The 15259-nt window shown below is 47.4% G+C and overlaps 1 protein-coding gene across 6 annotated transcripts; it reads right to left on the bottom strand.

Moving 5' to 3' along the window:
* Positions 1-13: 13 nt before the first annotated feature.
* On the bottom strand, positions 14-11848 carry LOC309620627 (uncharacterized protein). Of its 6 annotated transcripts, XM_082377426.1 has the most exons (5): positions 11221-11826; positions 3246-3423; positions 2601-2928; positions 1535-1754; positions 14-226 (listed from the first exon to the last, which is right to left on the bottom strand). In XM_082377426.1, exons 1-5 carry the CDS (start codon positions 11520-11522, stop codon positions 214-216), a joined length of 1041 nt encoding a protein of 346 aa, XP_082233552.1. In that variant the 5' UTR covers positions 11523-11826; the 3' UTR covers positions 14-213. The 6 variants fall into 6 exon arrangements, with proteins under 6 accessions (XP_082233552.1, XP_082233551.1, XP_082233553.1 ...); XM_082377425.1 differs by lacking the exons at positions 14-226; positions 1535-1754 and having other exon boundaries at positions 1761-2928; positions 11221-11848; XM_082377427.1 differs by lacking the exons at positions 14-226; positions 1535-1754; positions 11221-11826 and having other exon boundaries at positions 1761-3012; positions 3043-4612.
* Positions 11849-15259: the final 3411 nt, after the last annotated feature.

Below are 15259 nucleotides of genomic sequence, written 5' to 3'. Positions count from 1 at the left end.
AAAAATCTGCAGCTTATTCATGTCAAACAAGCTTTTATTTTCAATGTGAACAATACTATCAAATTTATCTGTAAAAGGTCAGAATAAAGTCAGATGTCACTTAATATCATTTTGGGATGCTGAACTTTGGAACAAAATTTGCATTGTGGGCTAATGAAAACTAGAATATCCGTGAAGAACAAATTCATCTCTTCTTTCGCCGTCCACTTCTTTTTATGCCTTCCAACTGTAGGATGGGATAAGAGTCAATTAACAATTGTACACCAATAACATGCAGCAGGGACTTTCTAAATATGAGTCAATACTATGTACATCTGTTGGCTCTCCAAGGAGAGAACAAGATGTTTTCTTCTTGTAACCCAGAGCCTTGGTTGTCAGGGTGCACATCATTTCATCACACCAACCTCATCTCTCTCTTGCCCACCACTATAAATGCTAGATTTTTTTCTTGAGAGGCCACTCTGCCATTTAAATGTCTTTCCACCTTAAGAGCCTATGCTCCTTACACAAATCATAAATCCCTTATAATCCCAGACCTTCAGTTTCCGTATCTGTAAAATGAGAATGAGGCTGTTATCAAACATCCACAGGTGTGAACATTAAGAAAGGGAGAAAGAAAGAGCGTGATACTGAGAGAGAGAGAGAGATGAGACAGAGAAAGGAAAAGATGAATGGGTAGAGGAAGGAGAAACTAAGATTGAATTACCGACTCAGGGATAGCCAATAATCTTACTATGGCTAATTTTCTCTTCTTTTGAATAAAAAATCTAAATTGAACTAATATTTGTGAACTACTCATGAAATGCAGTCTTATGTGAAATCCTTAACGTTTTACTACTTTGTAAGGAGTCACCTTCTCAAAGGCATTGTTATTCCAAGAGACTCCATTTCTGTGGCCAGGGGATGAAGGTACCGCTAGTGCACAGCTTACTCGCTTTAGCTGCTTCTTCTGGTGACCATTCTCTAAAAATATAGGTCTCTATATTTTAGACCTCTAAAAACATATAGGTCTCTATTTCCAGGTCTGATAAATTTCCCATCTGTAGTAGTCTTAAAGCTACAGGACAAAGGACTTGCGGCTGCAAATGAAATACTTTTCAGAACACACTTCCTTCTATATCATCTAGAATACAAGTCCATTAGTAACATTAAACTGTTTTTCCAAAACTAAATTTCAACAATTTTTTCTTATTTACTTTACAAAAAAAATTTAAAACACGATAGATAGCTAGTGGGAAGCAGCTGCATAGCACAGGGAGATCAGCTCGGAGCTCTGTGACCACCTAGAGGGGTGGGATAGGGAGGATGGGAGGGAGACGCAAGAGGGAGGAGATATGGGGATATAGGTATACGTATAGCTGATTGACTTTGTTATAAAGCAGAAACTAACACACCACTGTAAAGCAATTATACTCCAATAAAGATGTTAAAAAAATAAACCAAAAATAAATTAAGTATGTAAACAAAACAAAACAAAACATAAAGCTGTTAGTAACAGGTATATGTCAGGAATGGTTGCACTATACAATAATACCTGTATTCTCCAGAGCTGCCCTCTGCTGAGACCGTACCCACTTTGGGTCCTTCTTCTGCTTTTTCCTTTCCATCCTCTTTCTCTTCCTCAGCATTTTCATACTGATGTGCACTCTCTTCTTTAGTGTCGAATGATACGGACTTTGGCATCACAAGGTGGTGGGAAACATTTCCCGATTTAAAATCAGCAGCAGAATTTAGTTCTCTGCCCTCAGGAGGTTCTGGAGAAGAGAAATATGTCAAAACATAAATAAATAAATAAATAAATAAATAAATAAATAAATAAAAAGAAGAGCTGGCCATGTTCCTACTGGTTGATACAACACTTCCATGGGCCTCACAGTTCTGCTGCTTGACAGTTTTCACAACATTTTTCCCCTCCTTCCAGTAGATCTCACACACTGTGCTGCTGATTATTTCTGGCCCTTTGGAGAAGGGATCGAAATCATTTGATTCTCAGAGCATTTTTGTATGTTTCTGCCAGAACGTCACTGGAAAATGTTCACCCGATTTAAAGACAAGTTCTACCGCGAAGCTCACTGATTCCTCAACCACTGAAAAGTGCCCCTGTGACCTTTCATCATTTTCTCAGGTCATCCTACTGAGAATCTTTACATTTTTAGAAGCCCGTCAACCAAAAGTGAGGCATGCCATTTGTTCGCCCCTAGGTTGGTAGAGAGCAGCATACTTTTTCTCAAGATCATAAAGGTCTTTAGAGAATTGGGCTTCTACTTGTGCATATCGTGCCTGAAGGTTTTTGAGAGCTTTGACCCGCTGCTTAACCGCCAGAGGCCAGCGCTGAGCGCGGCCTGCCTTTCAGGCCGATGCCCCAGCAGGGGCTGCAAGGGCCTGGGGACTGGGCCGCCCCTCGCCAGCCTCGGCCCCGTCGTCAGGTCCACACGCCCCAGCCTCCCAGGACTCGGAGGCATCAGCCAGGACCTCGCCCGCCCAGAACTCGGCCGCCGCCGCCGGTTCCTCTGCCTTCTGGGATGCCGCCCCCTCTGCAGGTTCCTGCGGCTCCCAGGGCGGGGTGCCCTCTGCCTGGTACCCGCCCCGCCAGACCTCACCTGCCTCTCCCAGGTCTTCCTGCTCCTGAGGAGGCGCGGCATCCTCTGCAGGGTCCGAGAGCCGTCGGGAGCGGCGCCTGACCATCACGCGGCCGGCGTGGGGCCCGACCAGGACACGGTAGTTGTAGTGGCTGTGGTGCACACGGCAATGGACCGGATCCCGGAACAGGGACTGAAACTGCGCCATGGGGGGCCCGTGGCCCGCGACCACTCCCGCGCCCTCGTGCCCATTCTCGTCCTCCTCTTGTGTCTCTTCCTCCTCCTCGACCTCTTCCTCAGTTTCGTCTCCCTCTTCTGACTGGTACTCATCCTCCTCCTGGTCCTCGATCTCTAATTCAAAAATTTCCTCCTCCTCCTCCTCCTCCTCCTCCGTCTCCTCCTCCTCCTCCTCCACCTCCTCCTCCTCCTCCTCCTCCTCCTCCTCCTCCTCCTCCTCCTCAACCAGCTCTACATCCCAGTCTTCTTCCACTGCGGCCTGGGCGGCCTCCTGCCCACCATCCTCCCCGTGAAGGGCTCTGGAGAGCCCCAGGGAGGCCAGAAGGGCCGCGGCCCCCTCGGCTCCATCCATCCCTCCCGAAGGGGATGCGCGGACCCCGAGGGGACTGGGGTCGCCACCCGCCCCGCCACCAGCTCCGGCCTGGCCACCTGGGATCGGCCCTCGCTCCTCTGTGGCAGACATGGCAGGACGGACGCGCCACACACGGATCGGGCTGCAGTGAAGATCGCGGGGAAGATGGCGGCCGCCGGGCTGAGTATCGCTGAGGGAGGGGACGCTGTTGGCAGCGGGGCCTCCGGCACGGGGTGGGGGCTGCAGAGAAGCCGGCTGCACAGGGGACAAGAGTCTGCGAAGATGCCTCTGGGGGCCCCGCCACGGGAAGGGCAGACCGCCGGCCTGTGGAGCGCCCCACCGAGACTGCGCCGAGGCCGCTGCGCACAGGGCGGGAAAGAGCCTGACTGGCTGGCGACGGGAGGCGGACCTTGGAAGGGTCAACCAAGGGCCACTTCCTCCAGCGCCGGCTCTAAGCTCATTTGCCAGCAGCCAAGGATTGACAGCACCGCCGTCCAATGAGTGACCAAGGTCTTCAGCTTCCCTGGAAGCCTTAAAGGCCCAGCTCACCCTGAGCCTCCGTGAGCCCACAGGAATCCCTTCCTTTTCATTCCACCACTGCAAGAGCAAAGCTACAGTGTCCCTATAGGGCGGCGCCCTGGGGTATGGGAACCTGCATGTGTTCCCCAATTGCCACCCTGGGGCAGCTCACGCTGACTGAGACACACTTAGTTCAAAAACGAGAGAGAGAGAGAAGGTGTATAGATCAAATCTCAGCAACGCTTAAAACCTCCCACAAGAGAGAGCAAGAGAATTTGGAGGTTTTAATGCGGTTAAAGCTACTTAGAAAAGGACATACAAAGTCGATATGGATGCAGTGAGAATGGAGAGTGGAGAGAAAGCAGTAAAGACAGGAGCCGGACAGTGTTTCATCAGGGCTCCCCAATTCACTTCCAGCCGCCAAGAAGTGAAGACAGAGAGAGAGAGGGAAGAGAGAGACACAGAGACAGAGACAGAGACAGAGAGAGATACTTCTTTTAAAGACTGGGCTGAAAAAAAAAAAAAAAAAAAGACTGGGCTGAGCACCTGCTCTGCACTGGATTGTGTACATCCCCTGCCTCCCCAATTCATACGATGAAGCCCGTCCCCCACCCCACCCCGCCCCCAGGAGATGGTATTTGGAGACTGGGTCTTTGGTAGGTCATTCAGTTTCGGTAAGGTCAGGAGGCTGCGGTCCACACGTTGGGATCACTGCCCTTACAGGAAGAGACCATAGATGGTGCTCTCCGCCCACCACCCCAACGTGAAGCCACAGGAAGAAGGCGGCTATCTTCAAGCCAAAACGAGGGCCCTCACCAAGAACTCCACCATGCTGGCACCCTGACCTTGGGCTTCCTAGCCTCCAGAACTGTAGGAAATAAACCAATGTCTTGTTTAAGCCGCCCAGCCTATGGCATTTTATTAGGGCAGGGCAGCCTGAGCAGACTAATACAGCATGGCACACGTTAACAGGACAGGCTTCCTAGAATGATTTCTCGGTCAACAGTCCGAGACTTTTTGTTGTACTCAGCCCCACTTAGCCGAGTGGTCAAGGGTAACGAATGCTTAAAACGAGGAAGAAATCGGCAACTATTTTATGCTAATCCCACTTACTATTGTCGCTGGGCACAGAAGCAAGAGTGGGTGTTAGCTGTAACTTCACGTTCAGGAGAACATAAGCTATGTCCCTTACTTCCAGTAAGCACACCGCCTTGGGATCCAGGACATCTAATTTGACAGACCCTAACGTTTCACGGATGGGAAGCACACATTCTGCACTGCGCTCCTGGGAAGGTTGGCGAGAAGAGCTGTTGTTGCCACCCTGAGTCAGTATGGACCCCTACCCCAAGTTGGGTTCAAAGGTCAATCAAGACTGGTGACACCACACACACACACACACACACACACACACACACACACACTACCGAGACGCGATGCAAAGTGTATTCCTTACATGAGGAGGCTTCTGGGGGGAGAGCAGGGTAGCCTTTTCAAGCTGCTCCAAAAAAGACTTGAGAGAGTCAGGAAAGGAAGAAATTGCTTTGGGAGTTCTACTGTGATTAGTGGATGGGGCCAGCATGACAGTTCCCTTGTGCTGGCAGTAGCTAGTGTAGTTTGACGCCCACTCCTCCTCCCCTCCACCCTACAACCGCGCCAAAGGAGAGAGTGTGGGGCATTGGGGAAGAGGGAGGCTTGACGTTTAAAAGCCCTCAGCAGTCAAACATCAAAGGACGCAGTCAGACGCTATACTACAATTCACCTCTGGCGTGTGACTGGCGACTGAAACGTGCCATTTTCGTGTAATGGAATTTGAACTTGTGGAAGTAAGCCACTCTGGAACTCTGAGTCCTGCAGCCTAAGGCCGGGTAGGGAGGCAAAAGGTCCACTGAATGCCGTTCAAGAGCCCAGCGTTGTGTATCCTGAGAAGTAAAATGCATGCCTCGGTCACCATCAATAAGGCCCGGAACTCCAAAGCCAAGAAGGAGGGTCTTGGCAAAGCCCTGCATAGTGGCTTTAGTATATATAGAGACACGTGTGACCTGGATTTATAAGTTGGGAGTCTGTGGGCCAAGAGATTCCCAGGGCTCTTTACCCCAAAGGGGACAGGACAGTTTTACACAAGGAAACGTCGTTGCTGCCATGGGCCGGACCAGACAGCCAGACCGACGACAATGGCCTGATTGTCTATGAAAATGTGCAGACGGGGCTAACTGTTGGCCAGAGCATCCAGCGCTAAGGTGACTGCCTGAAGTTCACTCACTTGTGCTGTCTTTTCGTTGAACAGTTTTATCTATGGTTATTGTATTGATTACTGACAGGGAAAGACTTTTCCTGACCTTTTCCTATTTATTTTCCACATGTCAGCCTTTTTTTGTTCCTTCACCCCTCAATTACTGTATTTCGCTGTTATTAATTTCATTTTTCTAGTGTACAAAGTGATTCTTTATCACTCCTTTCTCTGTACCTTTTTTAGTTTTTTTATAGTGCTGGAGCTTTTTGTGGGGGCAGTGTCGGTGGTTACACTGGGAGTTACAATTAATATCTTAACTTTATAATAATCAAGTTTGTATTAATACGGAGATAGTTGCAATAGTATTCAAAAACTCTGCTTTTCCCCAGCTCTGCCACATTTCTTTATTTAATTATGGTGACACATGGCATGTTTGTATATTTGGTGCCCATTAACAGAGATTTATAGTTAATGCTTTATACATTTGTATTTTCAATCATATATGAGAACAAAAAGAGGAGATACAAACCAAAAGTACAGCAATACTGGCTTTTGCGTTTACCTGTGTAGTTACCTTGGCCTTTGTGGTTTATTTCTTCATATTGCTTCAGATAGGTGCCCAGCATTATTTCAATTCAGCCTGAAGGACTCCTTTTAGTACTTTCTGTAGGGCAAGCTTACTAGCTATGTACTCTCTCAGTTTTTGTTTGTCTTGGAATGTCTTTAACTCCCCTTCGTTTTCCCCACATATAGAATTCTTGGTTGAAAGGGTATTTTTGTTCATTTGTTCTACGCTTTTAATATGTCATTCCAATGCCAGCTGTCCTCTATGGTTTCTGTAGAGAAATGGGCACAAATCTTACTGAGGAATACTTGTAGGTGAGGAGTTGTTTCTATTGCTGTTTTCAAGGTTCACTCTTTGTCTTTGACTTTTGATAATTTGAGCATGGTGTGCCTAGGTGGGGATCTCTGATTTTATCCTGCTTGGAGTTTGTGGAACTTCTTGGGTGTGTAGAGTCATGTCTTTCCTCCGAGTTTGGAGGTTTTCAGGCATCATTTCTTCAATGATTTCCTGCCCCTTTCTCTCTCTCCTCTGCCTCTGCAAGTGTCATTATGTGTACATTGATAAGCTTGCTGATGCACATAAGTCTCATAGGCTTTGCTCATTATTCTTCATTCTTTGCTTTTCTGCTCCTCTTTTCCTTTCCAGAGACTGGATAGTTCAACTAACCTTTTAAAACTCGCTGATTCTTTTTCTCCTGGTCAAATTTGCTGTTGGACATCTTTTATTAATTTTTCATTTCACTTACTGTGCTTTGCAGCCGAAGAACTTTTATTTTGTCCCTATTTATAATATCTGTCTCTTTGTGATACATCTTTCTCATTGTTTCCTAGTTCTTTGATCATTGTTTCCTTTCGCTCATTGAGTTTATTGAAGACAGTTGACTTAAAATGTATTCTTCTAGTAACCCAAATCCTGTGCTTTACCTCTGACAGTTTAGAGTAATTAATTTTTTCCATGTGAACAGGACACACATTCCTCCCATCCCCTCCAACTTTATGGAAGTATAATTTACAAATAAAATTTCTATATTCACGGTGAACAGTGTGATGCTTGATGTATGTATACATTGTTAAATGATTACCACAGTGAAACTGATTAATACATCTATCACCTCACATAGCTAAAGGTTTTTGGGGGGTGGTGTGTGGGATAAAACTAAGATCTACTGTCTCAGCAAGTCTCCAGCATACCACACAACATCTTAAATTATATCAGCATGCTGTACATTAGATCCCTAGAATGTATTTATCTTATAACTGATCATTTGTACCCTTTGATGAACCACCCCCCAAATAACAAACCTAAACCTGGAGGCATCATGCTTCCTGATTTCATTATTTTACAAAGGTATAGTAATCAAAACAGCATGGTACTGGCATAAGAACAGATATAGACATAGACCAATGGAACAAAATATAGAGCCCAGAAATCAACCCACACATATATGCTCAACTATTTGACAAGAACACACAACGAGGACAGGAGAGTCTCTTCAATAAATGGTGCTGGGAAAACTGGATATCCACATGCAAAGATACTATATTGGACCCTTATCTTACACCATACCCCAAAATGAACTCCAAATGGATTAAAGACTTAAACGTAAGGCCTGAATCTGTAAAACTCCTAGAGGAAAACACAGGGGTAAGCTCCTTGACATAGGTTATGGCAATGATTTTTTTTTGAACTGACACCAAAACAAAGGCAACAAAAACAAAATAAACAAGTGGACTACATCAAACTAAAAAGCTTCTGCACAGCAAAGGAAACAATCGACAAAATGAAAAGGCAACTGACCTATGAAGCAGAAGAAAACATTTGCAAATCATGTTATCTGTTGAGGGGATAATATGCAAAATATATAAGGAATTCAATCAACTCAACATCAAAAAAAAAAACAAAAAAACAAACACAAAACCAACAAATAATTAATAAAAGGGTACACAGTCTGAATATACATTTTTCCAAAGAAGACATACAACTGGCCAATAGGTATAGGAAAATGTGTTCAACATCACTAACCCTGAGGGAAATGCAAATCAAACTGTAATTAAGACATCACACCTATTAGGATGGCTATTTTCAAAAGGACAAGAGATAGCAAGTGTTGGCAAGAGTGTGGTAAAAAGGGAACCCTCGTGCCCTGTTGGTGGGAAAGTAAAATGGTGCGGCCACTATGGACAACGGTATGGAGGTTCCTCAAAAGATTGAAAATAGAACTAGCAGATCAGCCAGCAATCCCACTCCTGAAAACAGATCCAAAGGAGGTGATTTCTGCTCTGCTCTCTTATGCTCATTGCAGCATTATTCACAATAGCCAAGGAATGGAGACAACCTAAGTGTTTTGGGCAGATGAAAGGATCAAGAACATATCATATATATATAAAAGACATATAAATGAATTCTTCTTAAGAATTCATCTGAGGGCTTCCCTGATGGCGCAGTGGTTAAGAATCCACCTGCCAACGCAGGGGACACGGGTTCGAGCCCTGGTCTGGGAAGATCCAGAACAACTAAGCCCGTGCGCCACAACTACTGAGCCCGTGCTCTAGAGCCCGTGAGCCACAACAAGTATCATATGATATCACTTACATGTGGAATCTAATACAAAATGATACAAATGAACTTATTGATATTTACAAAACAGAAACAGACTCACAGACATAGAAAACAAACTTATGTTTACCAAAGGGGAAAGGGGGTGGGGAAGGGATAAATTAGGAGTTTGTGATTAGCAGATATAAACTACTATATATAAAATATATAGGGCTTCCCTGGTGGCGCAGTGGTTGAGAATCTGCCTGCCAATGCAGGGGACACGGGTTCAAGCCCTGGTCTGGGAAGATCCCACGTGCCGCGGAGCAAGCCTGTGCGCCACAACTACTGAGCCTGAGTTCTAGAGCCCGCAAACCACAACTACTGAGCCCGTGGGCCACAACTACTGAAGCCCGCGCACCTAGAGCCCATGCCCCACAACAAGAGACGCCACCACGGTGAGAAGCCCGTGTACCTCAACGAAGAGGAGCCCCCATTCGCCGCAACTAGAGAAAGCCCGCGTGCAGCAACGAAGACCCAACACAGCCAAAAGTAAAAAAAAAAAAAAAATGTTATGGACTGAATTCTGTTCCCCCCAAATTGGTATGTTGAAGCCCTAACCCCCAATGTGACTATATTTGGAGATATGGCCTTCAAGGTTAAACGAGGTCATAAGCTTGGAGCTCTAATCCAATAGGGGGGGTATCCTTATAAGAAAAGGAACAGATGCCACAGAGCTCTCTGTCTCCCCACACTGAACAAAGAAAAGGCCATGTGAGGACACAGTGAGAAGACAGATGTCTGCCAAGGACAAAGGTCTTACCAGGTATAAATTCTTTTAGCAAATTCTAGATTTCCAACTGGATTAAATTGTGCACCTTTGTATCGATTTAATTGTTGCCTCCCTCTGTATTGAAGTTTTCTAATTTCATTCTCTCTGATTCTTTTTGCTTGCTCGTTTGTCACTGGATGTACTTTGTGTGTGTGTGTGTGAGGGGGTGTCCTCTCTAATCTGCTCATATTTATAGATTTCTTCCTTCAGACAGCATCAAATCAGTTTCATTAGGGTTAGGGGCCTCCCCTATGGCAATGGTTGCTTAATAAGTTTTAAGGACTCTGGCTTAAGTTGGGTTTAATTTCATCACCGTGTCACAAAAGTGCCATGGTTGCTCTTCCCTATCATTAGGATGATCAGGATTTTCACTGCAACACAGGCATAGGCAACAGAGTGGCACAGCAGAAGATTGCTGGGCCCCCAAGCCAGAGGTGGGTGGACTGAAAACATCTTCTGCTAGGGTGCTGCCACTTGCGCTGCATGGAATTATTATTATTTTGTCTTTTCTCTCTGTACAAATTCCCTCAGAATATTTTAGATTTCTAGCAGTGCAAATTTACAGCTGTGGGTTTTATCTCCATCTAATCATGAGTGGTCCAGACCTTCTGGGTGGTTATGGGGACAGGGTCGGAGGCCCAGTGACCCACCTCTTGGGCAGCCCAGGAGAGGAGGACATCGCAGGCCATGCAGGACACATGGGGGTTGCATTCTGGAACAGCGTGAACCAGAAGGGTCTGGGGGAAGCGGGCTTTGCAGTATCACGAGGGTGAGGTACCCCCTGGTTCCTAAGCAAGGATGTGATTGGCTTGCTTGAATCGTTCTGCTGGCTGACAAGGAAACACTATTCAGGGATAATAAGCAGGAATGCATCTGGTGCATTTAATAAGAAGCGTTGTTGCTAGAGGACCCTATCTGGCGGAGCAGAGTGGGGAGCGGAATCTGGGATTAGGCCGGTCGAGGCCCTCCCAGTTTTACCAGCCGTCAGCTCAGCACAGAATACTGCCTTTAGCCCTCACCGCACCATCACCCCCTCCCCGCGCACTCACACACAGGGGCCAGTATACCTGGCTGAGGAGAACTCAGTCCCTGGAGATGGAGGGGTGGACCCTGGGGCGGTAGTTCCCCGAACCCCGCCACTTCAGCGCTATTAGGCACCACAGCAACAGAGGGGCTGAAGCAAGGGGGCTCCATCGCAGCTGGTCGTCCCCATCCCCACCACCAACTCCTCTAGGGACTGGCCAGCAGGCAGCGCGCGTGGGCAGCGGTTCAAAAGCGCAGGCCCACATCGGCTCCAGCCGTCTCCTTCTAAGAGGTCGCCCACTCACCCACCGCCCTCCCAGCTCATGGCAGCCTGCCGACCCCGCTTACCAATCGAAGAAGTCCAGAACGACGTCAGGAACATCAGACGAGGAGAGGTTAGAAATCAAAGCGGAATTTCCAGCTGGGTTTCGGGTCGTCGCCCTCCAAGGGCCGGGTCCTGATGAGCAGCAGGAGCACAGCGGCCCGCCGCATGTCGGGACGCCAGAGCTCCGACCGTCGGAGAACCCTGGAGACCGCTGCGGACCGGGAGGAAGAGAGACGAGGTGGGGGGGGGGGGGAGCGGGATAACCAAGAGGAGCGGGGCGCGGACCTCGTGCTTCGGCCAAGAGCCACCTGTAAGGTGAGAACATCGAGGCCAAGGGGAGTGGGGAGGGTGGGGGTCGACCAGCGGCCCTGAGCCAGGGAGCGGCAAGAAGAGCAGCAGCCCAGCAGCTTCACTCCACGCAGCAACCGGACCACGCACCCAGCCGCTGCCCAGAGCGCGGGGTCTGAAGCACGTCCGGCTGCCGCTGGGCGGGCCCCAAGCCCGGCGCACAACTGGCTCCGCCCACCCCGACGGCAAGCGAGCTTAGCCAATCCGGCAGGCGCCGGGACCCATTGAACGAGATGCGCGGTCCCGCCTCCTACCGCAGCCTGTGCGCCGCCCAGCCCTCTGCTCCTTCTGGCGTCCGCAGTCATTCCTTGGTCAGTCCCAGCTCCAGCTCCCTGGCAGCTGGAGAGCTGGGCCTGGGGTCGGCGGCGTGGGGCACCCCGCCCTGCGCCTCCCCTCTGCAAAAACGCAAAATGTGCTTTTCACTTGAAACAGCGTATGCCCAAGAGTTTGCTTTTTGTGGTGAAAGGAGTAATTTGACCGCCCGGGCTGAATCTGCAGTTTGAAAGATCTGGACACCTCTGAGGAATCAGGACATAGTTGACTGGTGGTCATTCCCAGACCCTCGGGCCTCCAGTCAACCAGAGCGCCTGTCCTCTGGAAGGGATAGAGGAGGTTCAACCTGTGCATGTCGTGGCCCGGCTCTGGCCCGTCATCAGGACAGAAATTGGGCTCCAGGAGCCCCCCTCCCATAGCTAAGGGATGCACAGTTGAAGTGAGGGTTCTTGGCTGACAGCATTGAAGGGGAAAAGAAGGCAACGGTCAGTGTATCGGATCTTCAAGGCAGTGAGCCCCTGGAGAGCAGGCCACTGTAATGCTCCAGCATTCTGGCCCCAGCATGTGGGGGAAAAAAGCCTTACATTTTTGCTAGAGGCCTTCTCTTCTTTCCGCTACCCTGAACATTGCCACATAGAATAGAAATATCTCAGAGAAAGAGGAAATGCTTCCACTCATTCACTACCCTTCGTCCTTCCCATCTTGGTACCTTGATGAAGCAAGGTCAGAAAGAGGCTTCTTCAGAGCACATAAGCCAGATGGGCAATGAACAGATAAACCTCAGTCATATTCACCAGCGCTGGACCTCGTGAGGCATGCCATTTAAAAGTGTTGAAATCAAAATGGATTTCAGGTTCACTCTTGGTCAACTAGAATATTCAAACAAACATTCTCCCCCTTCCCCTTTCCTTCAGTATTTGGTGAGAAGAGCTGGGACTGCTTGTGCCCAGCATATTGCAAAGCTTTAGTTGCATGGAACTTCCTGGGGTGGCTGAGTGTTTTGTACAGCTAAAAACTGAACTCTTTACCCCACCTCGACCCCTTCTCAAGCACCCCACTTTTTCTTTTCAACCATTTTAGAATCACACGTTTTTAAAATGTTTCTCTTAATTTCCTTCCTTCTCTTCACCAGCAGAGCATCTTCACACCTTCGTTTCCCCTCTCCTTTCCCCCTCTTTTTCCTTCTATTGCAGTAAGTGCTTTCTTCTCACTTACGGGGCGGATCCACATAGAACTAAGCCACATACTTACGTGGGGGATCCCTCTATAACTAACCATCACAACAGCAGTGGGTCAGCTGAGCCCAGCCCTACTGCTCTTAATCCTGCACCCCTTGTCTCTGGTCACTCAGGCATCCTCGTAGAGACAATACTTGCTTGTCAAAAATGAAAAGGTCATTTCCGATCATTTTGTCCAAGCATCTGCAGTGTATATGGGCGGGGAGGGGTGGGGACACACTTTGGTTTATTCTTTACCCTAAACTACTCTACCTCTCACTTCTAAAATGAAAATATCCCAGTCTTGGACCGCAAGCGCCTAGCCATGCTGCTCTCTCATTCTTCTACTCTCTCTACACGTGTTCTTTTATCTCACTGAGCCCTCCTATTCCTTGGCCTCTCTGGTTTTTGCCCATCTGCACTCTCCCTCTTCTATCTCTCCCTCGTGTCACCATTGATTTGGTTTCGGGTTTCTTTTTTTTTTTTTTTCCTGGCCGTGCCGCGCAGCTTGCTGGGATCGTAGTTCCCAGAACAGGGATCGAACCCGGGCCACGGGCCACTGTCGAGTCCTAACCACTGGACCACCAGGGAATTCCCTGGGGTTTCTCCTCTTTTCCTTCTTTTCCTGATCACACTCAGGCATACTAAGTTGTCAATACATCTACCACCGCTTATTCTTCTACGCTTACAACACCTTCCGTATCTCCACATCCAGTTATCACCCATAGCCAATCAACTGTTGCCTTTCAGTTCTACACACTTCTTCATGTGCTTTCAATACCCCTACCTTAGTCTAGAACTTCAGCATCTCTCACATAAATCACTCCTATAATGAGCACTCCATTCTTCCTCCTCGCTGACCTTTCTTCACATTGCTTTCAGAGTGACATTTCTAAAACACAAATTACATCCCAGATTAGACCCCCATGATGGCTTCTTGTAGCCTTAATAATGAAGTCTCCACTCCTGTCTCTGGGGAAACGCAGATGGCCAATGGGCACATGCACACATGTTCAACATCACTAATCGTCGGGGAAATGCAAATCAAAACCACAATGAGACATCACCTCACAAAAGGACACACGTAACAAATTTTGGAGAGGACGTGGAGAAAAGGCAACCATCCTACACTGTTGGTGGGACTGTAAATTGGTGCAGCCACTGTGGAAAACAGTATGGATATTTCTCAGAAAACTAAAAATAGATCTACCATACGACCCAGCAATTCCACTCCTGAGCATATATCTGTAAAAAAGAAAAACACGAATTCAAAAAGATGCATGCACCCCAATGTTCATAGCATGGTCATTTATAATTGCCAGCGTATGGAAGCAATCTGTGTCCGTCAACAGATGAATGGACAAAGAAGATGTGATGTATATATACAAAGGAATACTAATCAGCCATAAAAAAAGAATTTTGCCATCGGCAGCAACATGGATGGACTTGCAGGGTATTATGTTAAGGGAAACAAGTGAGACAGAGAAAGACAAATACTCAGTAAATTTAAAAGATTTAATAACTGGCTGAATTAATGGACCTAGAAATGAATGTAGAACTGACTTAAGAAAGGGTAAGTGTTCAACAACACACATGCTGCAGAGAGCAGAGAAAGGGCACGGCTTATTTGAATACCACCTAATAAGTTGGTATTACTAGGTCTACAGAGCTAGTGGGCCCTTTTGTGTGCGTCTTAAATGCCAAGTTTATTGTGTATGCAGTAGAGTCATCAAAATTTTCTTACAGGAATTTGGCATGGCCAGAGTTGGGTTTTAGGAAGGTTAACTTAGCAAGTATATGAAGCATGTATCTGTGGGGAAAGACATGGAGGTAGGAGAAGGTTAGGAGACTAGGGCAAAGTTCAGGCAAGAAGTAATGAAGGTAATGATACTAAGAGTTGGCAAGAATGTGGAGCCAATAGAAATCTCATCCTCTGCTGTTGGGAGTATGAACTAGTACAACTGTTTTGAAAGATAATTGGTGTTACCAGTAAGGTTGAACTTGGGCAGACCCTACGACCCAGAAATTTCATGCCTAGGCCTATACTCTAGATCAGGGTTACTCAGCTGTTGACATTTTGGAAAGACAATTCTGGGTTGTAGAGGACTGTCCTGTGCATTGTAGGATGTTTAGCAGTATCCTTGGCCTCCACCCACTAGATGCCAGTAGCACACCCTCAGTTATGACAACCAAAATGTTTCCAGACGTTATCAAATGTCACCCT

Source organism: Balaenoptera borealis (genome assembly GCF_965194805.1).
Source record: "Balaenoptera borealis genome assembly, chromosome: X".
NCBI lineage: Eukaryota > Metazoa > Chordata > Mammalia > Artiodactyla > Balaenopteridae > Balaenoptera > Balaenoptera borealis.
Note: the sequence above shows the minus strand (reverse complement) of the source record. Positions and strands in the feature narration are given on the sequence as shown.